Source organism: Giraffa tippelskirchi, chromosome 13, assembly GCF_054371585.1.
Source record: "Giraffa tippelskirchi isolate mGirTip1 chromosome 13, T2T-mGirTip1v1.2.pri, whole genome shotgun sequence".
Taxonomy (NCBI): Eukaryota; Metazoa; Chordata; class Mammalia; order Artiodactyla; family Giraffidae; genus Giraffa; species Giraffa tippelskirchi.
Window position 1 is genome coordinate 27,045,825 of NC_137287.1, and position 25,584 is coordinate 27,071,408.

At 50.3% G+C, this 25,584-nt stretch overlaps 1 protein-coding gene across 10 annotated transcripts in view; it reads right to left on the reverse strand.

Moving 5' to 3' along the window:
• ABCC1 (ATP binding cassette subfamily C member 1 (ABCC1 blood group)) overlaps positions 1-25,584 on the reverse strand; it is a 149,859-nt gene that overhangs the window by 22,231 nt on the left and 102,044 nt on the right. For 4 of the 10 annotated variants that reach the window (XR_014072939.1, XM_081556262.1, XM_081556260.1 and 1 more), the window contains 6 exons: positions 23,255-23,330; positions 20,615-20,741; positions 16,057-16,233; positions 13,576-13,743; positions 11,480-11,663; positions 871-961 (listed from right to left, as the gene is read on the reverse strand). Coding sequence is in view for 9 of the 10 variants with exons in the window: in XM_081556262.1 (XP_081412388.1) it covers positions 871-961; positions 11,480-11,663; positions 13,576-13,743; positions 16,057-16,233; positions 20,615-20,741; positions 23,255-23,330 (823 nt within the window). In the remaining variant the exon portion in view is untranslated. Of the gene's footprint in view, positions 1-870; positions 962-3,756; positions 3,784-11,449; positions 11,664-13,575; positions 13,744-16,056; positions 16,234-20,614; positions 20,742-23,254; positions 23,331-25,584 lie in introns of all 10 variants that reach the window. The other 6 variants (XM_081556254.1, XM_081556259.1, XM_081556255.1 and 3 more) reach the window with 6 other exon arrangements.

Here is a 25,584-nt window from a genome sequence, read left to right on the forward strand (position 1 = left end):
AATTTTCTTCCCAGTCCATGTCTGAAATCCCCCCACCCCGAAAGAAATAACCCCAGGCAGCTCCAGCTTACCTAAATAATAACTGAGCAGCATTTACTGAGCGCTGAAGGAAGGAGGCACCGTTCTAAGTGCCCACATGCCATATCACAGAGGCCTTCCTACAATCCTACACAGCAGGGGCACCAAAGACCCTATTCGACAATGGAGGAAACCAAGGCACAGACAAGTCAATGCCACTCCTCCAAATACCCCATGATCTGACCAAAAGCAACCTTCTTTAAAGCACAAAAGCATAAAACTTAGGAGCACTGACTCAGAGGCTGAACTCGGGTTCAAATATTCAAGCTTGGCTTCTCTCTGGCTGTATGGCCTGTGGATAGCTCTCAGTCTGCCCACATGTAAAATGGGAAGATGACAGAAACTACTTCCAGGTTTATGGACTATACAGGACTTGGCACTGCACCTGGCTCCTAATGGCACATAAAATGCAGCTGCTGTTGTTACTGTGACTATTTTGAATTGGCTGCTGATTCTTATAGCCTCAACATTCCAGGCCCCGCTGAGTGACTTGAGCAAAGAGCCACGCCATGTAGGGAGCTTGAGTGCCAGAAGCACAGACGGATGGTTAAATCCAACTGTGAGGCCTGCATGAGCCATGCCCCCTGGCAGGAGCACAACGAGGCTTCCCCTTTGGGCCTCTGCTCTCTGGGAAGTGAGGTTCCGCCAGGATTTGGGAGGGGAAGCAGAAGCTAACGGCCTTTTTTTGGAGCCTTGCTGTGGGCACCCCATTCCTCCTCCCTCCCCGCTGGCAGGGGGAAGACACGTGGTGCTGGGAGAATCCACAGGGTCCCCCAGCCCGCTCCGCCTCACCTCTGCATTTGCTTCCCCGGGGTGTCCATCACTAGCATGCCGTTCTCCATCTGTTTCACTTCCTTCCCTGGACTGCCGACGCCTGCTAAGCCTGGCAGAAAGAAGGAGGGGGCGGATGATGATTTCAAGGGCTGGACACCAACGCCTGTCACCTTGTGGGGAGATGGCAGATAACCTGGCCACCAGGAAGCTCAGAAAGCAAGACCTGCATTGCAGCAGCCACAGACAGGCTCCCCGGCTGGCCAGCTCTCTCGGGGACAGGGACGGTGTTTTGCAACCATCTCAAGAGCCCTGAGCAAGTGCCCTGTGCCAGCAGCGACCAGCAAAATCCAGTTCTGCAGATGGTCTCTTTGCTGTGTGCAGCCTGGCTCATGGGGTCAGGACACAATGAACCACGCAGGGGAGAGGACACACTCTTCTGGTCCCCAAGCATCCCAGGCAGGGGTGAAACCCCAAATAAATAACAACCCTTGTGGACAAGGGCATCAGACACTGGAGTCCCAGGCGCCCCCAACCAAGGGGTTAACCCATTGGTTGCCAGATCAAGGGGAGGTCCTGAAGATCGGGGTAAGGGCTTACCCAGGACTGCTGGGGCAGTGGCTGTTCTCCCAGTAATACGGAACTATTTCAACCACTGATACAGGCACCACGGGCATACCAGCCAGATATCTGCTCCAATCCCAGGAAGTATACACCCAGCATTAACATTGATCCCTGTCACCTTAGAGACAGTGGCTGACATTTATTCAGTGTCAGTCGCTGTGCTCTGCTGAAATACATTATCTCCTTTAATCTTCCGACAAGTCAGGGATATGTTTATTACCGCCCACTCTGCACTGACTTCCTCAATCTTTGGTGCCAGGAGACAGAGAGCAGGAGAGAGAACATAACGTAGAACTCCGAAGGGCTGACCCCGGAAAAGGATGCAGGAGAGAAGTTACGAAAGGGTATGAACACGCAGCCATCAGTGAACCTGCGAACATGCTTATGTGACTTGAATTAAAGGAGAATCCAAAACGATTAAGATTCTCTCAGGCAACAGCCAGGGGAAGCGATAGAGGATGGCAAGGAAACAGGGTTGGGGGTCGTTCCTGGGCTGATAGGGGAGCTCTGAGCCAGTGATTCTCAATCTTGGCCGTGCGTGAATCATCTGGGGATGCCCTGGGGCCAGCCCTGGGCCCTGCACTGACTCTGCCAGGGAGGACGACTCCACGCTGTGAGCAGTCACAGGGCTAGGACACATGGGAAGTGCTCGCTCACCACCTAGCTGTGTGAACTGGGGAAGCAATGAACCTCTCTGAGCCTCACTCTCCACATCTGCAGAATGGGAGGAACAGCAGCAGCAGCAGCCCCCATGAACGGGAGGAAGAAAGGAGGCTGCGCTTGGTGAATGGAAGACGAGATCGTGGTGCTTACTGTTATCTGCATTTTAAAACATGCCCCATAGATAATTCTGGGGCACATCCATGACTGAGATTCACTGCTTTAAATGTTTCCTTTAAAATCAGCATCTTTTTTTAATTGGGAAAAAATAAAAACTAAAACAAATGAAAAAGAAGAGTGATAACAGGCAGGACTTCCCATGCAGTGGCCTGCAGACAGCACACACACACATGCATAGCCCTGGGACCCAAGCCTGACCTTGACTGTCTTCCTCTGTGCAGGGTGGGGGTGTTTTACAACACTCCCAGAGACCCCCGTCTTGCAGCAGGTACTTCAGAGAGCCCCCTGTCCTGCCCCGCTGGCCAGGTGCCCTCTGGAAACCTCAGCCTTCCCTCACCCCTACTGCTTCCCACACAGTGCAGGTCCCCACAGTGGCCTCCAGGGCGGCCTCTTCTCTGAAACCCTATTAGCCCACTGGCGACACACCAACTGGGGCAGCTGGAAAACCTTCATCTGCAAGGGAGGGATTGCGAGTCCCAGGAGAATGGGAATGTGTGCGCTACATCATCCTGTTCTTTGCAGGGGATTAGCCCCCTCCCCCAGTCTCCCAGACCTGTCTGCCAGGATGCCCAGGCTTCCCAGCCAAGGGGGAAGCTGCCCAAGGTCAGCCCATCAGAACCCCTCCCCCTGAGGACTTTGAGTGGTGGCCCCACAAGGACCAAAGATCTGTGAACTGCTCTGTCCCCAAAGGAGTCTCGCATCCAGAGCTCCCAATGCCCAAGTCCTGCTCGTTCACTTTTGCCTTTGATTTCTGGTATCTGCCTTTGATTTCCTTTTGCTACTTGGTATCTTTCTGGTAAACACCCTTGTTTAAGTGGCCAAAATCAGCTTCAGTCGCTGTCAAAAGGGGCTTTGGTGTGGACCCTCAGCCACACACTGCTGGCTCTGGAAGGCAGGAGGCATGGGTCTGCTCTGGGGGCCAGTTCATGCCTTTCTGTCACCAGAGGGAGACCAGGCAGCCTTTCCTGCTCAAGTGCTCAAGTTCTTCTAGAAGACATGCCACCTCTGGGTACCCCAGGCACCTGCAGCTACTCCATGAGGGGCTCATCACCCTGTGCTTGGGTCTTAATCATGCCCAGGAGGTGTGGGTGGGATCGTAATAACCAAACTGTCACCATGCATCTTCCACCTACTGGGTGCTGGGCATTTCACAATGCGGATCTCTTTCAAGGCTCACTAGCCGTGGTCATCTGACCTGCAACACAGTACAGCTTAGCCCAGGTCACTCAGTTGACCAGTGAGAGATGGGGAAATTCAAACTGTATCCCCAAGTGACAACCACAAAGCTGGCACACAGTAGGTGCCCAATAAATGCTGGATGAATGATGGAAAGGGATGGAAATGCAGAAGTTCAAGGGCCCCTCCCCAGGCATGCAGCAGCAGGACAAGTCATGTGCAGCCTCATGCTGCAAGCACAGCCAACTCCAACCTGCTGTCACTGACCTTCCTCCTCATCCACCATGTTGGTGCCTAGGAATTCACAAGACCCAAGAAAGTGTTAAGAACCAAGGCAAAAGAACCCTCCCCCTGAGCCCCTCATTTAAATGCCCAGAGAGGGTGGATGAATGTTTTTCCTTAAAGGTGAGGGGCAAGGACAGCTAAGGGACCTGCTGCATTTGTGCCTCGGTTTCCCCATCCCACATCATCTGGGTGTATCCCTGACAAGCACACTGCCTGGGGCCGGCTCCCTTCTCTAAAAGCTGTAGTGTTCAAACACAAGGAGAGCTAGAAAAATGCAGACTGACCTTCCGTCTTCACGCCTGTTTTCCGGGCAGCAGAGGAAGAAAGAGAGAAAGTATTACAGTGTGAAGGGCAGGCGTGCCAGCCAGGAGGAGGTGGCACAGGCCTCTCGCCAGTCCACAGTCTTTGCTTCTTTAAGGGCACGAGCACCTTGCTCTGAGCCAGTTCCACGTGGAGAAAAGGGGAAAGGGGAGGTGACTCAGCTCGGATATCATATTGGACCTTCCCAGGCTAGGACAGGGACCCATCTCAGGGTCCTTCCAGCTCCCCAGGCTCGCCTCCATCACACATTTAGCACCATGATGCCCTTGATTATTTAGCGTTTGTCTCTCCCATCAGAATGTGAGCTCTTGAGAGAGCATTCTGAGGTCTTATCTACTGCTCTATTCCCAGCACTTTGTGCATCTGATGGCCATGTGGGGTTGCACAGGATGTGCACTGCACAATCCAAGGGGCACCATTCCACATGGTAGCTCAAGTACCAGATGTCCCCGTGGCACACAGCAGAGAAGCAGAAGGACAGATTAACAAATGAATGGCCACATGAACAAGCAGAGATGACCTTCCAATGCTGGAAGAGGCACCATATCAGACACAGTGATGCCATGTCATAGCCCAAACCCACAGAGCTGGTTTCTACCAGCCCTGAGAGAAATGTGTAAAATCAGCTCACAGTTGTGCCCAATCTGGGGTATATACACAGCTGTGTTACTGTCCAACCATTATGCAGGACATGCCTTAAATAATAAAGATGTAACTCATTCATTCACTTATTTAACACTTCCTGAGTATCTACAATGTGCCAGGCACTGTTCTCAGTCTTGGGGACACAGAGGTGACCAAAAGCCCTCACGGAGCTTGAATTCCAAGGGAGAGAAAGAGATAATAAAGTAGTAGATCCAGAATTTACTGTCAGGCAGTGTTAAATGCTACAGAGAAAAAGAAAGGCAGATAAGGAGAAAATATGAATGATGCGGGATGGGGAAGTTGGGAGAGGGAGGATCATGTGAAATAATTCAGAAGCAAAGACGTAAGACTTATAACCCAATGGCTCTCCCTTGAGGGCTTCCAAGCACCAGGGACGGGGCTGTGATGCTGGTAACCAGGCATCTCCCGGCCCTTGAACCACAAGCGCTGCCTGGGCCGGGTATTCAGCCGGCCGCTCATCCTCAAGGCTGGCACCTCGCAGGCTCACTGTTTATTCTCAAGAAGGTTCTGGAACTCTGCCTAGGCAAAAGCCAGCAGGCAAACTTCACCCCGGGAAGAATTCAAGTCACTGCTTTACAGTCAATGCCTGGTTTTTGACCAAAAACGGAATCGACCGGCTACATCACCCGGCCCGAGCCTCTCGCCTCGGCCCTGCAAGTTCTTCAGACTCAAAAGGGGAAGAAACACGGACGCTGAGGACAGAGGGGAGGAATGTGCTGTCTGTCTGACGGGCTCTCCACCTGCTGTTTGGTGCTTACAACTGACTTTTGCAGCAAGGGGAGGCACCTGGGACCTAATGTTAAGAAAAGAAACAAAAATGAGGGACAGGAAAACTGGCGATGAAAACGCACCCTAGGGAAAAGGTCCTAAACAAGAAAGACAGGTGGGAAACAGGCCAAATGCCAGCGGAGCTCCCCTCGTGGCAGCGCGAGAGCTGAAGGACGTTCTCTTTGCTAGTTCTTGGAGCTTTTCTACCTTTTGCCATGGTCTACAAGCGGCACATGTTGATTTTATAATCAGGTTAAAAAAAAGTTCAGCAAAAATCTGGAAAAAGGGGGGAAAAGACTGAGTGACATGGTTGAGAGAATAAGACTGGAATAAGGTTTTGAAAAGCGGTCACATCGCTGGAGTCAAGGTATTTCTCCCCAAGATAACAAGGGGAGAGCCTGGGCAGAGAGAAGTCAAAGCAGAGTGGCTTCCACACCCTCAGCACCACTGACATCATGGTGGGGGGGATTCTCAGCTCCTGGGGGGTGGGGGGGAGCAGGGTGGAGGGGGCTACCCCATGCATGGCAGAGTGTTTAGCAGCATCCTTGGTCTCTCCTGACAAGATGCCAGGGGTGCCCCCTCCCTTGTTGTAACGACCAAACACGCCTGCAGACATCGCCAGTGTCCCCGGGAGGCACAAATGTCCTGTTTGAAAACTGCCATCCTAGGTTTTAGGTTCCTAATAAAGTCACCAGAGTAAATAAAAATGTTCTATACCTTCCAGGTACAAAGGTTAATGAACCACTTTGTCAATCTCTTTGCCAACAAACAAAAAGTCTCCTAGAAACAGGATAAGGCAGGGAGGGAGTCAGTCTCTCCCGCACCCCAGCCCACCCCACCCCACCCCCAGCCTAGCTCCCGCTCCCCATCTGTGGGAGACAGAATTCCCCCAAATCAAACACTCGCCCTCCAGCCTGGGTGTTCTGCAAAAGACGTGATTAATCTGACACGGAAACAAAAGTTTCCCTTTAGAAGGAGCCAAAAATGTGTTTCAGCCAAATCCAAGGTCACTGGCACTGGCTACAGCTGAGCAAGATTGGATCCTGACGCCAAGCCTTATTGTCAGGGTCCCTCCAGAGAGGTGAAAAGAAGGGTTGGGAGGGAGCGGGTAGAGCAAGTTTGATTTTAGAGCCACAGTCAGAGGACCTTTGTGACCTGCCCAGCAGGGGGCTGAGTGGCTAAACTGGGGAAATAACCCCACAGCGGTGCAAGGGCACCGGATGGTATTTTTACCACCAAATTAAGTGCTGACGTGCACACACAAAACATTTTTTAATTGGCAGCATCCCATGTTCTGCATAATCTGCTTTGGATATGCGTGTGGCTGGGGATGAAGAGAAGGGAAAAAAAAAATCCCTTCTGTGGCTAACAGGGTGTAAGGACGGTCCTTGCTCACCTAGATAGAATGGGAAGAAGAAAGAGAATTCGTTCTGGGGGAAAAAATTGAGATCAATCCACGGAGGGTTATTTTTGCCTAAATGTAGCCCACCAAGCAGGTGGGGGAAACATAGTTATCTCAAAATTGCCACCATGCTTCGTGTGACCTTGGCTTGACTTGGGCTAAGAGACAATCCAAGAAAGGAGACTCTAGCAAGACGAGAGCTGGTTAGACCTACAGCAGAACTTTCCGAGCACAGACACGTAGAAACTCATTCTACCGGGAGTTTAAATGTTAAGAGGGAAAGTCGGCTATCTCACACTGGCAAAAGAAAATACTTCTCTTTTAAAACCTCTAGGGTTTATAGCAGCACTACTCATAATAGGCAAAAACTGGAAACAGTTCGAATGCTCATGAGCTGATGAATGGATAAATAAAATGTGGTGTGTCTACACAATGGAACATGATTCAACCATCAGAAGAAATGAAGTGCTGCTGCAAGCTTCCACAGACGCATCTCGGAAACAGGATGCTAAGTGAGAGAAGCCAGTTCACAAAAGAATTCTGCTCATACAGAAATGTTCGGAGTAAGACAAATTATACAGAAAGTAGATTTGTATGGTGATCACTGTGACATATAGAAATATCCAATCACTATACTGTGCACCAGGAACTAACACAGTGTTGTAGGTAAATTATGCTTTAAAAACAAAATAGAAACAAAGATCAGATTTGTTGTCACCAGAGATGGTGGGGGGAGGAAGAATTGGATGAAGGTAGTCAAGAGGCACTAACTACCAGTTATAAAATAAATAAGTGGTAGATATATAATGTACATGATTAATATAATTAAAACTGCTTAGTAATTACTAAGAGCTCTCATCACAGGAAAAAAAATTCTTTTTCTATTTCTTTACTTTTGCATCTATATGAAATGATGGATGTACACTAAACTTATTGTGGTCACATTTCAGGATGTACTAAGTCAAATCACATGCCTCAGATTTACACAATGCTTTTTGTAAATTACAAATCAGAAGATATTACAACTCAAAAATCAGAAGAAAAAAAAAAGCAGATTAAGTGGTTGCCTAGGACTTAGAGGGCGGGGAAGAAATGAGGAGTGATTGGCAATAGATGTGAGGTTTCCTCAAGGGGGTGAGACTGTTCTGAAATTCATCTTGGTGATGGCTGCACAAATAAAATATTGGAGTATTTTTAAAACTCACTGAATCATCTGATCTGTGAATATCTCAATAAAGGACTTATTAAAAACCACTAGGGGGACTTCCCTGGTGGTCCAGGGGTTAACACTTTGCCTTCTAATGCTAGGGGTACAGGTTTGATCCCTGCTTGGGAGCTAAGATCCCACATGCCTGGGGCCAAAAAACTAAAACAGGAAACAGAAGCAACACTGTAATAAATTCAATCAAGACTTTAAAAAGATGGCTCACATTAAAAAAAAAAAAGAAAACCCCAAAACCACCAGGACTCCAGCAAACTCTTACACAGAGGAATGAAGCTGTGCATTCTCGCTGTGGGTCCTACCCTCTCTGACATTCATCGGCTTCCCAGCTGCACTGAGAACAAACCCCAAACTCCTCACGCTGAAAGACCTGGATGGGTAACCCCCTCGCCAGCCTCGTCTCCCACCCTCAGCCCTTGCCCACCATGGCGTGGCCACACCGGCCTCTTCCCTGTTCCTTGAACAGACTGAGTTCATGCCGGCCTGAGGCCTGTGCTGTTACCTGTCTCAGGCTCCCCCCAGAGCGAACCCGGACCACGCTGCCTGAGGTGCTTGAACCCCCAAACTCTTCAGCCCCTTGCCCGATGTGCTCTCCTTCACAGCACTTAATGCTGCACAAAACCATTTTCATTGGTTGACTGCTGACTGCCTTTCTCTCCCACTAGATTCTGAGCTCTGTGAGGGCAGGACTTGCCTGGATCTTGCTCACTTCTGTCTCCCCCAAATCTAGAACGATCCTAGTTTAAGGGCCAAACTACATCCCCCACCAACTAAATTCATACATTGAAGTTCTGACCTCCAGTACCTAGGAATGTGACTGCATGTGGAGCAGTGGTCTCTGTGGATGTTAACTGTTTACATGAGGTCCTGAGGATGGACCCTAATCCTATATAATTGGTGATTCATAAGAAGGGGAGATCTGGAGACAGACACACACAAAAAGAACACTGTGTGAAGATGAAGGCAGAACTGGCTGATGGTCCTGCAAGCCAAGGAATGCCAGAGTGCCAGCAAACCACGAGATGCTGGGGGACAGGCATGGAACCCTCACGGCCCTCAGAAGGCCGCCACCTTGATCTCAGATGTCCAGCCTCCAGAACTGTGAGATAACACACTCCCATTGTTTAAGCTAGTGGGACTCGTTTCTCACTGCTGTGGGGCCTCCACTGTCAGTCACACCTGGACCCCAGGGCAGGTCAGGTCTGCCTGTTGGACAAGGAACATGGACATCACGTCTCCCCCAGCAGGCTCCCCATGGACAGTGTTTGATGGGCCAGTGAATCCTATGGCCTCAGGCCCAGCCCCAGCAGTGGCAACGGATGTGGGTTCCAGTGTGTGGGCAGCCAGCTCCCCCAACGCAAGTGCTTAACACAGAGCTGAGTGCTCAGTGAACACCAACTGAATGACTAAATCAGTGAATGGTAAATAACTTTCTTAGTGTTCAGTCCCATTCACAGAGACAGGGATCCGCCTGCCCCTGGCACATGAGGGACAAGACCCTGTTGGTTTTTTTTTTAAGTCTTTTAGCCACATCACTTGGCAAGTGGGATCTTAGGTCCCCAATCAGGGACCGAACCTGAGCCTCCTGCAGTGGAAGCACAGAGTACTAACCACTGGAGCGCCAGGGAAGTTCCAGGACAAGCTTCTTTTAAGCCTCAGTTTCCTCACCAGTGGACTGGGAACCACCATCTTCCCTCCTTCATGAGAATCTGTGAGGAGGAGTGAGTGAGTCAATGTGATGACCCCTGTTGGGGACAGAAGCCCTGGTAAGCAGTCAACAATCACTCACTGATGTGTGTAACTTCACATCACAGACACGCCGATGACAACTCTGCCCATGGGAGTTGTGCAACGGGACAGTCCTGCAGCCCCAACTGGGGGTAGGGGGTGGGGAGAGACAGCCTATCTGAGACCTGCCTGGGGACTGAGCATGTAACAAATATGCCCCAGGGGCCCAGGGAGTCTGTAATTAGTTCCTGGAAGAGGGAGATCACAGCAGGACAGGCGATCTCACTTTAGTTCCACTCTTTTTAGCAACAGCTGAAACCAAAGCAGAAAAGGCATCAGATGACTTCTTTCCTCTCTGCGGTAAGGCAGGTCAAGGCTCCTGGCAGGCGGGGGTGGGGGGGAGAGCACCAGCAGAGGATCTGTTCCAGATGCCCATCTGACATAAACACAGGGCAGCCCGCAGAAGCTGCCGACCAAGTCTCCGAATTTCAAACCAACTAAAGGAGAGAACGGGACTTCCCTGGTGGCTCAATCAGTAAAGAAACTGCCTGCAATGCAGGAGACCTGGGTTCAATCCCTGGGTAGGGAAGATCCCCTGGAGTAGGAAATGGTAACCCACTCCAGTATTCTTGCCTGGAGAATCCCATGGATAGAGGAGCCTGGTGGGCTAGAGTACATGAGATTGCAAAGTCAGGCATGACCGAGCAACTAACACGCATACACATACTAAGAGAGAACAAGATTCTTAGTTGCCTCACCCTCTTTGCGCCACATAAAGACAGGGTGAGGCCCCAGCCCAGAATTCAGAGCATGCGCTCATGAGGACAGAGCGGGTGTGGTGGCTGGGAAGCGGGCAGGTCTACCTGGACCTGGCAGATGCCACATGCATAGGGTATCGGGGGGCAGCATTCCCAAGAAAAGTAATAGCAGCAGCTGTCACTGGCACCGTGCCAAAGGCTCCGGTAATCTAGCACATTCAGGCGCCAGAAGGTCGGGTCTGTTGCTTCACTGCTTCATCAGGAATGGCCAAACGTCACACAGCTGGAAAGAACAGCAGCTGAGACTGGAACTCAGGCCCTGCCAACCTCCAACCTGCAGGCTCAGCCACCAGGTTTGGCCTCATGACCCGTGTCACTGCCTCAATGGACATGAATGTGAGCAAACTCCGGGAGACAGCAAGGGATAGGAGAGCCTGGCGTGCTGCAGTCCACGGGGTTGCAAGGAGTCGGCTACAATTAAGCAACTGAACGACAACATGGTGAACGTGCCCCTGGCTTCTCACAGCCTCTTGGGAGCCAGGAGGACTGTAATTATCACTACCTCCATTTTTGCCATGAACCCCCTGAAACTCCACAGGCCCAGAGATATACTGCATTAAAGAACCAGGACTTGTGCCCAGTTCTGCTGACTCAGCTCTCTCAAGTATTAGGACTCCCTCTCAATTCAGTCCTGAAAGTCCTCCTAGACGGTTCCTGAGAGGGCCTGGCCAGCCCCCCAACTGATGCCCTCCTGAGCTTCCAGGGCGGCTGAGGGGAACTTTTAGGGGAGACCAGGGGCCGACCAGGCACCGCCCGTGCCACAGGCCCACCCAATCCTACCATCGTCAGGCTGCCCCTGCTCCTGCTCAGTGCTGGCGTAGGTGCGCAGGAACTCGGCGAAGGCGCCGTCCCGAGCCAGCAGCTCCTGGTAGGAGCCCATCTCGGAGATCTTGCCGCCACTCATGACGATGATGACATCCATCTGGGGCAGGTAGCTGATGCCATGCGTGACCAGGAGCCGCGTCTGCAGGGAGAGCGGAGACACGGCCCCATTAGCGCATGCGCGTAAGAGGGAGTTCCCCCCCCACACACACACAACTGGACATGCGCCTGGGATGCAGGCACATAGAAGCATTGCAATCTGCAGGCCAGGAGCTGGGGTGGGGGGACTGGGGTGGGCAGGAGTGAGGGAAACAGATTTTTGCTGCAGATTCTAGGGTCGGGACCGATATGAGTAAAATGCTGTGTGGTACTGTGACCACGTGGAAGCAAAGGGGAAAGGATATTGAGATGGGGGGGTTGGGGGCGGTTACAATAAGGGTGATGGGGGAAGTTGTTTTTGAACAAAAATCTGGAGGAGACGCAAGGAAGGAACCATCCATGTGTAGATGAATAAAAGAATGACACTGCTGCAAAAAAATGTGCATGCTGTGACTTAAGTTTTTCAAGTTTCCCCACCCTCAAAAGACTACAGCGTTTGTACATGGGTATCTACTTTATCTAACTGAAAGTCTGGGAGGATGTTCATCAAACCGTTTACACAAGTTGGCAAACTTTTTCTTAAACAGCCAAATGGTAAACATTTTCAGCTTTACTGGCCCTCTGGTCATACACAAGACATAAACAGATGGGCTAGCCATGATCCAACAAAGCTTTATTTATGGAAGCGGATATGTAACTTTAATACAATTTTCCTATGTCACAAAATATTTGTCTTCAGAATTTTCTTCCAACCACTTAAAAATGTAAAGACCATTCCTGGCTGGTGGGCTGCCTACAAAACAGGCAGCCGGCTGGATTCGCTGGTCCCTGCTTTGGAGAGCAGCTAGGGCTGCAGGATGAGGAAGAATTGTTTTTTTAAACTTTACATATACTCTCTGGTTTTGTTACTATGGGCATGTATTTCTTTCACAACCAAAACAGGTTTTTAATATTTAAAAATTAAACAGAATTCTTATGGGGTGTGGGGGAATGCTTACAACAGATTAAGTGGCATGATGTTTATTATATATATACACATACATACATACATACACATATATATATATATATATGCATGATGTGATAATCCTATTAAAAAGCTTATATAGAACTTCCCTGGTGGCTCAGTGGTTAAGAATCCACCTGCCAGTACAGGGGACACGGGTTTGATTCCTGGTCTGGGAAGTTTCCACATGCGAAGAGCAACTAAGCCCATAGGCCACTAATGAACTCTTGCACCCTAGAGTTTGTGTTCCACAACAAGAGCAGCCACCACAATGAGAAGCACGCACATGGAAACTAGACAGTAGCCACCCAGCTCCAGGCCCTCCGGAACAACTAAAGAAAGTCTGTGGGCTAACAAGGAAGACCCAGTGCAGCCAAAAATAAACAAAAAAAAGTTTATATACACACCAAAAAGACTTGAAAGAAATACAAAAATCTCTAAGCGGTGGTGGGATGATGCATAACTGTTTTTTCTCCTTCGTAGTTTTCTGAATTTGCTACATTTTTTCTCATGGGCATGTCTTACTTTTTTAATGGGACAGGTGGAATAAGAGCATCTGTAACTCCCCTAAACAAACAAATTTCAAAAAGAATAAAAAGAGGAAAGGAACCATTTCCTATCATGTTAAGGAGTGGTGGCCGTTTTCCTGCTCAAACCTCTGTCCCTCAGCCCACGGCCACTTCATCAGGGAAAGGAGAGCCGACTCCTTGGGGACAGGGGATGGTGGTGGTGGCGGGGGGACGTCCCTCGGTGACACCACCCCTATTGTTTAAGCAGAAAGAAAGGCTTCTTTCCGCCAAGCGGAGACAATGAGAACAAGAAGGCTGTCCCCGGAAGGCTGCCAAAATATGATCCCCAGTCCAATCAAGCGAAGGGGTCCCAAAGGGGACACACCGCGACCTGACCAAAGAGTGGGGACCAGCCCCCAAGCTGCGCCCGCAGCGGGTACCTTGTTCTTCAGAAGCCCCTTGGGGCCAATCACGTTTTCAAAGATGTGCTTGCCCACGTGGGCGTCCACGGCCGAGAGGGGATCGTCGAGCAGGTAGACGTCGGAGTCGCAGTACACGGCCCGGGCCAGGCTCACACGCTGCTTCTGGCCCCCGGACAGGTTCACACCCTGCAGAGAACACGGCAGAAGGGTGGGCCTCCTGGGAAGCCGAGACAGGCAGAGAAGTACATGGGCTCACCATGCAGCGACCCTCGCTGGAGGCCCTGCAGGGCTGCGTCCGCCTCCCGCGGAAGGAGCAGTGGTAACGGAACGAGATCGCGCCTGCGCCAATGTGGGTTCAAGTCCAGGCACCAGGTTCAGCCTCAACTATGAAACCGGCAAAGAGAAAACCCGAGCCGCCGGGCGCTGCTGAGCAGGGCACGGTCAGGGAGGCGAGGCCGGCGGCACCACACAGTGCTGGCTACAGGAAGGCTCATGATCTTGGGGCTTCACTCACTGGTGAAGCCACACGGTCATGGCAGGTTGTGCCCCAGGGGTACTGCAATCCAGCTTGCGCACCGCTGACCAGCAAGAAGGGCACTGTTTTCTAATCTAAATGAGGGCACAGGACCACACGGCCCTCCTGCAGCAGATAACCCAGCATCACTTGCATATCTGGCTGGAAGAGGGACACCCGCTGGGCTAACTGCCCAGCCCCTCTCCCAAGAGATGCCCACCCTGCCCCTGCTCTGAGACAGGCTCCTGGCAGGCAGGTTCATTTTGAGAGTTCCTCTAGTTCACAGCTTTTTGGCCCCAGGCAGACATCAGACCCAAACTAAACCAATCACATCCTCTCCCTCCAAAACTGGGTGCATGTGTGCCTGCTAAGTCACTTCAGTCGTGTCCAACTCTGTGCGGCCCTATGGACGGTAGCCCACCAGGCTCCTCTGTTCATGGGATTCTCCAGGCAAGAATACTGGAGTGGGCTGCCATGCCCTCCTCTAGGGGACCTTCCCAACCCAGGGATCGAACCATCTTACATCTCCACTAGTGCCACCTGGGAAGCCCCCACATTGGTTACTGGGACCTAAACAAGGAGAGTGAGGAATCTCCAAGTGGCAGAAACATACATTTGTGAAAAAAACGACAAAGCTCCGCAGAAAAGCAGAGATGAAATTCAGAGGAGGAACCAGTCCCTCCCTGAGCCCTACCACATTCCAGCCCTTGGATTCCACACAATGCCTGTAAATTCAGTTCTCACTCAGGATTCTTTGCCACTTGAAAACCCAAAAGCGCTAATAATTTGTTTTTTCTTTCCAAGGAACTGCAGATTTCACTCAAATAAAAGAAATGGCTCACAAAGTAGGAAAGTTGGTGGAGCCACTGGCTTGTTGCTGCTGCTAAGTCGCTTCAGTCGTGTCCGACTCTGTGCGACCCCATAGACGGCAGCCCACCAGGCTCCGCCGTCCCTGGGATTCTCCAGGCAAGAATACTGGAGTGGGTTGCCGTTTCCTTCTCCAGTGCATGAAAAGGAAAAGTGAAAGTGAAGTCGCTCAGTCGTCCGACTCTTAGCGACCCCATGGACTGTAGCCTACCAGGCTCCTCCGTCCATGGGATTTTCCAGGCAAGAGTACTGGAGTGGGGTGCCATTGCCTTCTCCGGCAAGGCAAAAACAAGGACGAGAAAGCTCTTTAGTCCACTCCAGACCATTTGCACTCCCCATGTGCACACCACTTAACCACCAGGGGGCAATCGAGCAAGCCAGCCAGGCAGAGGAGAAAGCATGTGCAAAAGCCCTGAGATGGGAAGGGGCTCCAGAAGTCATTTGGCCTTTCTGTGCCTCCTTTTCCTCTACCATTACACAGGGTTAACAGTAAATTCCATCTCTTGGGCTTGCTGTAAGGACAAGATATGTATAAACTGTTTAGCACTGTGCCTGGCACATAGCAATTACCCCATAAGTGTTAGCTATTGTATTATTATTTTTATCATTATCACTGTTTTGAAAAGGGGTGTGGACATTTGAATCATTGACACCCTTGTTCCCTGTATAGTGCCAATGGTCATGGGACTTTTCAGTCACATGACTGCAAAAGTAACATGGACTCTCTGGTCCTTTGTCTTTGGGTTCAACCTAGTGATTTGCTTTATGGGTACAAAGGATGGTGTGCTTTAAAAGACATCACATTTTTGTTGTTGTTCTCTTGGGCTTCTGCTGCTGCCATTGAAAAAGCCTCCCCCTGGGGAGCTGCTGTCCCCTCACCCAGGCCCTAGTAAGAAGCCACACGGGGAGACCTGAGTCAACCCACAGCCTGGAACTGGGCTTAGCTGGCCCGCCATGTGGAGCAGAGCCACCCAGCTGAGCCCAGCCTGAGTCACCCAGTCACAGTTGACACCCCCAAGTAGTAAAGTGTTTAACATCATAAGCCACTGAGATTTTTGTGCTTGTTTGTTACACAGCAATAGCTGACTGATACAGGGGCCATGCTGAAGTCTACTGACCTTCTCACCAATCTCTGTCCGGTCCCCACTGGGCAGGATTTCCAGGTCTGGGAGGAGGGCACAGGCTTCTATCACAGCCTTATAATACCGTTCTTGTAGCTGGCGTCCAAAAAGGATGTTTTCTCGGAGAGAAACGTTCTGAATCCAGGCCTGCTGTGGTACGTAGGCCACTGAGCCCTAGGTGGCAAACAAAGAAGGTGGCAGGACAGAGAGACTTGGTTAACAAGATAGCAGCCGTTCTACCCCCTGTCCAGGAAGGCCTTACTTCACAAGACACCTTCATCACATCTATGGTTTCAACAAGAGGGAAACCAAGTCCCAAAGGACTACAGACAGCAGGGCTGGGATCTGAGTCCATTCTAGGTCAGTCACTGGCTCCAATATTGAGAGTTTGAGAGCTGAAATCCTTGTTAATGAGATTACAGTTATGTATTTAGTAACTATTCACTGAATAGCAGCAAACAAAACACCTAGCCCCCTTACACTGCACACCTGTATCCTATAAAATATTGTACATCGTCTATGTGCTAAGTTTCCTCAGTCATGTCCGACACTGCGACCGTACGGACTGTAGCCCACCAGGCTCCTCTGTCCATGGGATTCTCCAGCCAAGAATAATGGAGTGGGTTGCCACGCTCCCCTCCAGGAGATCTTCCCAACCCAGGGATCGGACCCTTGTCTCTTATGTCTCCTGCATTAGCAGGCGGGTTCTTTACCCCTAGTACCACCTGGAGGCCCCCACATCATCTATAATTCAACTTAAGAAATTTTTTAAAATCTTTAAAATAAAATAAAATAAATTTTAAAGTAACAACAAAAACCTCCTGGTTCCCAAGAACAGGAAGTACCTGAATAACAAAAAAAAGTTATTTGATTATTGTTGTGGTACAGGCTAAGAGAGAAAAATACGAGACTTTAGAAAAAGTCCTTTAAAAGGAAGACTTAACCTAGACTGGAAAAGAATCTGAAAAAGAATATATATACACATTTAACTGAATGACTTCACTGTACACCAGAAACTAACACAGCACTGTAAATCAACTATAGTTCAATTAAAAAAAAAATTTTTTTTTAAAGGGAGACTTACTTTGGGACAACATGAAAAGAGCCCTTGAGGAGATTTCCTTGATGAAATTTAAGCAAAGACATCTGTATAAAAACTGTCCATTTCTTAAGTTGCTGTATATTTCCACATAATGTAAGGTGTCAGAATGGCATAAGAACAAAGACTATGAGGAGGGCATTTGTTTCATGTATTTCAGTAACTGAAAAAAAAAATTTAAACAAGGACTGATAGGTGAAAATAAGTTGGTCTGATAAAGAGAAGAGGAAAGAGCATTTCAGTCTGAAGAACTGCGTGAGCAGGAGGCAGGGGACAGATGGGCTCCAGGTTAGACATTTACATGTGGCCTCTGCCTGCATTTAATGGGGGATGAAGAAGTGGGCTTCAAGTTGGATACTTAACAACTAGTCTCCTCTTTGCATTTTCTAAGACAAGAGAGAAGTGGGCTCCAGTTAAGACATTTACAGTCAGCCTTCTAATAGAATGGAGCAACAGAAACAGGGTAAATAGTCAGTCTTTGTCTTGTAAATATCCTTAAGATAATGTCATGGCCAGGACAAAGAAGGGCAAAATCCTGTTTGGGTAAAGGATTAAGGGATCTCCACTCTTCTCCTTTTTCTGGAACAAAGGAGACACTACACAAGCATGGGAAGGCTCCTTAGGGTCAAAAAGTCAGAGGATAATGCCAGACCATAATGAGTCTTCTCCTCCCAGAAGCCTTCACTTTGAGATCCATCTTGGCTAAGGCGTGCACACCTCAGGGGAAGACAAAGAGCTGGAAAGCTGCCCCCTTATAAAGGATTTAAACTTTCGAAAAGCATGATTCTTTGAGTTTGCCCACACACCTTTCTGCAGGTACTCTTCTTTTCAACAAACTTTTTACTTTACTTGTACCTTCTGCCTCCTCTCCTGAATTTGTTCTTGACCAGGTGGGCAAGGGCTAGGGACTCAGGCCCTAACTGCTGGCTCCTGTGGGCCCAGTTCAGGAAACTAAGACCTGGCTGCCAGCTACTGCTCACTGCTACTTGCTGCAAGCTGCTGCTGACTGCTGTGTGCATCCAAAATCAAGAGGAACTTGGCAAGTCTGAGCAACAGGAAGGCCAGTGTGATGGGACCATGATGTGAGGGGAAGACAGGCAGGAAGGAGCGGGGGGTAGGAGGGGACTCACACGAGGCTGGTGGTCCTAGTGACAACTGTGTGTGTCTGTGTTAGTCGCTCAGTTCAGTTCAGATCAGTTCAGTCACTCAGTTGTGTCTGACTCTTTGCGACCCCATGGACTGTAGCCCACAAGGCTCCTCTGCCCATGGAATTCTTCAGGCAAGAATACTGGAGTGGGTTGCCATTCCCTTCTCCGGGGTGAGGAGTATGAGCTTCACTAAAAGGGAAAAGGGGAGCCCTCAAAGACTGTTAAATAAAGGAATGCTGGGAGGATGAGGCTGGAAATGGTACCCAGGGAGCCCAGCTCTTCATCTTCATTCTCAGATAAATAACCAAACTGCTGATTGCAATATCCTAACTTAAAGTAGCCAGACTGTCACAAAGCCTCACTGTAGAACCCACAGGTAATTCCCACAGTATGCATGAGCCCTACCAAGTAAAACACTAAGAAAAAAACACATTTTAAACACATTTCCCACACTTTCCTTGTTGTTGTAGTTAGTTGCTCAGTCGTGTTCAACTCTTTGTGACCCTATGGACTATAGCCTGCCAGGCTCCTCTGTCCATGGAATTCTCCAGGCAAGAATATTGGAGAGGGTTGCCATTCCCTTCTCCGGGGGATCTTCCTGACCCAGGGATCGAACCTGGGGTCTACCCACATTGTAGGTAGATTCTTTACCATCTGAGCCACGAGGGAAGCCCTTCCCTTACCAAGGCAAAATAACCAGTCACGAATAAATCTACAACCTCATCAAACCAAATATTCAAACACCCTCACTTTTTGGTCCATCATCTCTGTACTCAGTGGTTCTCAACTGGGGGTAATTTTGCCCCCCAGGGGACACATGTGACAATGTCAAGAGGCACTTTTGGTTGTTATGACTTGTGGCTGCTTCTGCCATCTCGTGGGCAGAGGTCAGGAATGCTGCTAACACCCTACCGTGCACAGGACAGTCCCCACAGCAGAGAATTATCTGGCCTGAAATGTCAATAGGGCTGCGATTGTGGAAACCCGGGGTTAATCAAACAGAAGGCAATATGGATCCCACTGTGATCTGGAATCTTCTTCCAATCAGCCTAGCTCACGCTGCCCATGAACCTTACTCTATAATGTGTATTTGAAAGTAATGACAGATCATTTCTTAAAACAATAGGTCCAAGGGATCTTCCTGACCCAGGGATTGAACCTGTGTCTCCTGCATTGGCAGACAGGTTCTTTACCACTAGCGCCACCTGGGAAACCCTCATTAGTCTGGACCCAACTATCATACACTTCCTCTAAGGCACACTAGGCTCAAGGGCATATGATCATCAGCAAAGAAAGGACTGTGCTCTGAAATGAAAACTATGGCACAAACCAGCATCCCCCAAAAGTAGTTTCTGGGAGACAGGAATCTTAAGATGTAAGGAGTTGATGTTGAGACAACAAAGAGGTGCAGGCAAATGTGTTTGGGATACACAGGATTAACCAAAGTTAAACAGGTTTTTTTTCTCCCTGCAGGACTTACCAGAGCCTTTAAGTTTCCAACAGGGAAGGAATCAGAATCTGTACTACTTCCCAAGCTTGTTTGAGCCCAGGACTCGTTATTCCCTAAACAGTAAGATGAATTTGCTGTAGACCATGCTCCAGGAAATGCTGGTGTCAACAAAACTCTGGAAGAAAATATCCCCAATCCCAGGGAAGAGTCTTGGAGGGGTGGGGGGGGAGACAGAGCTAAATGCCAAACAAGGCTCCTGATTCTGAAGCGACACATCTGTTCACTAAGGCAGCCTCTTAAACTCCCTTCCAAGACATATTACAACTTAGTTCAAAACATTGTGCATTTAAAAGCAGTAAAAACAGTCTCCCTTTAGCCCCATATTAAGAATCCAACAAGCACTGAGAATTTAAATAAGTCCCTTAAAAAGAATTCTCCAAGGAAATATTCCAATGACATCAATAAAAAGTTTTAAGTGTTGTTACATTTGCCAAAAGAGATACAAGGAGAACGACAAAGAGAAAGAACAAGCCTGAAAGACCCACGCTTAAGGAGGCCCCGGGGTGCACACTGCAGGGCAGAGATGGGGAGGGTGTGAGAGGCAGAGGGTGGACCAGGGGGCATTCGTGTGTTTATTAAATACTTTTCCAGTGCCCACTATATCCCGGGCACTATTCTAGGTGCTGAGACATAGCAAGAACTAAATGACACCACAATTTTGCCTTCTAGGAGAGCACAGAGCAAAGGAGAACGAAAGTAGTTCCCACCTGCTTAACAAGGTCATAAAAGAAAACACCGCATTGCCCTTTGGCCTTCCCCTTGGCCGTGAGTTACCTGGCCTCCACCCAGGCCTCCTACCTTGACAGTCACGTGTCCCTCCACCTTGTCCATCTCGGCCAAGAGCGCTGAGAGTAGAGACGATTTCCCACAGCCCACTTGGCCCACCACGGCCACCAGGGAACCTTCCGGAACAGAGAAGCTGATGCTGAAATGACACGACACACCCTGGCTCAGATGGGGGTGCCCGGCTTCCCGACGCTGGACGGGCCCCGGGTGGAGAGAGAGGGAAGGCAGGGTTGTCCTGAGTCTTTGAGGTCTGGACATCACTCCCGCTGTTTCTACAACGAGCTTATTATTAGTTCAGGGAGCTGCCTCAGAGGCTTCTGTGCCAGGACTGACACAGCTACATCTTAGGAAACACCCTGCAGGAGCGACCTGAGCAACCAAGACAGGATAAGGGCGCTTGAGTGGAGGGGGATCCCCTTCACCTGGGGGCGTGATACAGGTGCTCAAGGAAGGGGGCGTGTGTGCTCAGTCGCGTCCAACCCTTTGTGACCTCACGGACTGTAGCCCACCAGGCTCCTCGGTCCATGGGATTCTCCAGGCAAGAATACTGGAGTGAGCTGCCACGCCCACCCCCAGGGGATCTTCCCAACCCAGGGATTGAACACACATCTCCTGCACCTCCTGCATTGCAGGTGGGTTCTTTACTACTGAGCCAACGGGGAAGCTCAACAAAGAGGCCATCCCAAAACCAAGGCTGGAGGAAGGGTGAGCGTGACCCAGACACCTGGGGACACCCTGAGGAAAGGCCCACAGGTGTGAAATCAGGTGTGACCATGAGTAGACACGTCAATGACACAAGATGAGGCAGGGAGTGGGAGCTCAGTCCTGAAGAGGTGGGTGGGTGGCGTCCAGACCTGAGAGGGCCTCAGAGGACACGCTTCCCAGCTGGAAGCCAGACAGGAGGGCCTAACACGTGTGAATCAGAGTTTCAGAAACACGTCTCTACTGACATCGCCCTTTGGCGGATATAACAGTAATTGAAGTATTGGGTTGGCCAAAACGTTTGTTCGGGGTTTTCCATAGACTGCTATGGAAAATTCCAAAAGCACATTTTGGCCAACCCAATACAACAGGCTCAACACTCTGCGGGCAAGACTGGCTGTCACACAACACAGGACCACGCCCAGCCCTCCACAGCAGATAGCGAAGTGGAGCTAGGGGATCCAACCCACTGGGGAGGGGGCACCTCCGGGGCCTCCTTGGGTTCACCTACATCGGCTGCACTTTTCGAGCACTGCTATGATTTCAACATATTGGTGGAAAGGCTGATGGCTTTTGCTCCCATTGTTCAATTCTTTCCTACCTGCTACGTGGTCACACTGATTGTTCTTTTGTTCTATGCTGGGAGGGGAATGGATGAAGGGGCCAGGACAGAACAGTCAGCCCAGTGAGGCAGCTCCTGTGATCATCCAGGCAAGAAGGGAACATTTTATAGGTTTGGATGGAGAAATCTGGGGTTGGTGGGGGGGTGGATATTCAATGGGTGAGGGAGGAGGGTGACGGGAACAAGAAGGTCTTTGAGGCTGGAAGGACAGACAGAGGGACAGAGGCATAGACACAGACTACTCACTTGTGAAGCAGGACAAGAGAAAAGCTAAAGTTGAAGCAGACATGAGCTAAGTTAGACATAAGGAAGAACTTCCTAAACATGTAGTCCCATCAAGGGTAATGTTACACAGACTGGTTTCTCCAGAAAGCTTGATCTGCCCCTCCCCACATCCTCAAATAAAATATAGCAGTAACTTGGCTACTCAGTAAGGGGGCAATTATTTAGGGGCGGGGGGAGGGATAAATCTGGCCCCTAAAAATGTCCCATCTGGCCCTGTGATGGGGGACTCCTTAAGGAAGTCCGAGAGCCCCCGAGCAAGGCCTGCACTTATAAAGAACTCGGAGGCATCTACCACGTAGCCAGGGAAGCAGGTCAATTCCCAGGATGCTGTGACTTAGAAAAACAAGGACTGAGGTGGGCGGTGTCCCAGACATGGAAATGGTGGGAAAGGGTGAACCAGGCAGCTGAGGGGCCTTGGAGAGAATGGAGAACAACCCAGCCTGATATCAAACGTGAGTGGACAAGTTTTCAGCCGACCCAAGCCTTCCTGCCACCATCACAGCTTCAGATCCACCCAGCCAATCAGTGTGCTCCGTCTCTTCTGGCACAACGATTGGCTCAGGGAGAAGCACGTGACCCAACCTGGGGCAATAAGAGGCAAGTGAGTCTCCTCATGACATAGGAGGGACACCTGCAGTCCATGGGGGCCATTTGGATCTTGAGGAGAGAGGACGTCTGAGAAGGAAGCAGCACAGATGGCAGGGGAACAAGGACAAGAAGGAGAGGCATTGCCTGAGTCCCTGGATCACACCGAACCTGGAAGTGAACCTGGGCAGTTATGTGAACCAGAAGTTTCCCTTTGTTGCCTAAGCCTATCTGGGCAAGGTTCGAGTCACTCACAGTCTGAGGGAACCCTCTGAGCCAGGCCCACGGTCATCTGCTCCTCCCTGAAGCCCAAGCAGGTGCCACGGGACCTGCCGGATGAGCCGAACTGATGCTCAGAAAGGCAAAGTGACCCACTCACGGTCACAGAGCTGGAGCACGGCTGGAATTCGGACCTGTGATTGCCCAGAACCCCGTGGTTCTCTCCACATCCCACTTACCCATGCAGTGTGGGGGGGTCATTCCTGGCCCACGTGAACGTGGCGTTCTTCACAGTGATGCTGTTCATGGCTCCAGCTGGAAAGCACCAGAGACAACATGTCAGGCGCGTGAGCAGCAGGCTCTTACTTTTTGTTTTTCCTTATCAGGTAGTTCAACGCCAGAGGCTAGATACCCATGCTAGGCATTATCTGGTCACATCAGTCACTGTTTCTGAAGAACTTCAACCAGCAGCTCTGAAGGTGGCCTCCACCCAGAGAGCAGAAAGTTGCGAGAGGGCTCTGCCTTTGAAAGATAGGAGGCTGCACAATCTGGGAGGGCCAGGGACACCCAGGGCCTCCCTCACTCATTCCTGGGAGCTTCCAGCAGCTCTGGGGTGGGTGTTGGGGGTGTTGAGCAGAAGCTAAGGTCACAAGGCGAGAGCAGCGCCCTCATGCAGTAGCCTGTGATCAGCTCAGGCTGGCCCAAAGGCTTTCATTACACCTCCAGGGCCCCTCCTTTAATGTTCAAAGTGGGGTCCTTCACCCTGAAACTCCTGGATTCTGGGGCAGCCTCCTAACTCACCTCCCTGCATCCCCTCTCTCCCTTCCTCCAGCCAGCCCCCTCACATCAGGGCAGGTCGGTCTTCCCCTCAACACCAGTCTCTGTAAACTGTGCAAACTTGGGGATGGAACAGGAAATGGGGAATCGTGGCGGGGGAGGGGAAGGCACGCAGACAAAGCCTGCTTAACGGGGACCTACGTGTTTCTAGCCCCTCTGCCTGCATCAACATTCCCTCCTTTTATTCTCTTTTTACTCCATGCCCCTCACTTACACAAACAACTTCTGACTTAAATGATGAGCCAACTTGAAACCATCTAAAGAGAAGATGGGGGGTGCTTCTAAGTTGTCAAAGGCAGAAATAAATTGCCCCACCCACCAAAGCAACAAAATCTGTGAGGAGAGGAAGTTACTGGTTAACCGAACTTAACCTGCCTGGCCCCCATCCCTCCCCTAACAAGGAGGAAGCTGGAAGGTGCTATTTAAGGAATTTAAGAAAAGCCACTAGAGTCGGTCAAGCTAGAGGCTACAAGACTTGGCCGGGAGCTGCCTAGGGGCCCCCATCTGGCACCCGGAGAGTGTGGATAAACATCTCAAAGGCTGAGTGCCTAAGAAAGGCTGCCTTCAGGGCAGGGAAGCGGGGCTGAGGCCTCAACTGAGGCCTGGACCCAGACCCAGGGGTTTTCCAACGTGACTCTTGCTGTGAGCTGTGAACAATTTTGGGAGCTTGAAACCTCCTTGGTTGACCCCAAATCCTGGAGTAGACGGCATCATTCTGCAATGTGTGTGTGTGTGTGTGTGTGTGTGTGTGTGTGTTGCTGGGGGGGGGAATAACTCGATGTGTGTGTGTGTGTGTGTGTGTGTGTGTACATGTCTGTGTTCACATGTGTGTGTGCTGCTGGGGGGGGAATAACTCGATCCTCGACACAACAGAAACTGGACAACCACAGGCCAGGGAAATCGGGAGGGAGATTCCAGGAAGTGGTGGTTCTCAACTAGGGGTGACTTTGATCCCCCAGGGACACAAAGTCGGGAGACATTTTCAGTTGTCGAAACTGGGATGGGTGTTATTGGCACCTAGGGGTGCTGCTCAAGCAGCCTATAGCATTGATCAAAAAGTCTGTTTGGGTTTTTTGTAACGTTATACAGAAAAACTCAAATGAACTTTCTGGCCAACTCAATACAACGCATGGGACATCCCCACAGCAAAGTGACCCTGACCCGAATGTTGGTGGTGCTGAGGCTGAGGAACGCAGCCCCTCTTGCCGACCACCTCTCACATACACTGGGGGAGGATCGACGACAATGATCTTTGTTTGCCAAGTGCTGTGCTGGGTGTTCCACACGCCACTGAGGACATCTGAATGCCCACTGCACTGCTCACATGTACACACATGCTACATCGCTCACGTGCGTGCACGCGATGTACCACTCACATGCATACACACATTCATTCCTCTGACCCCATCTACTGGGCTTGGGAGCCAGACTGTGTGGGTCCAAATCCCGTGTGGCCACTTCCTAGCTGGAGAAGCACAGGCAAGTTACTTCTCTATGCCTCACTTTCCTCATCTGTAAAACGGGACTGTTAATCAGGTTGCCCTCACAGGGCTGTCATGAGGAGATAAATGAGGTAACACAGACAGTCCTTAGAACAATGACTGACACATGGTAGGTGCTCAGTAAATCTCAGTGTGGAGACGCTGAACCGTGGGTGAGAACACAGATTCTGCTGACGGGCTGCGGGTGTGAATCCTAACTACTTCTTACTGGTGTGCGAGTTACCCGGGCA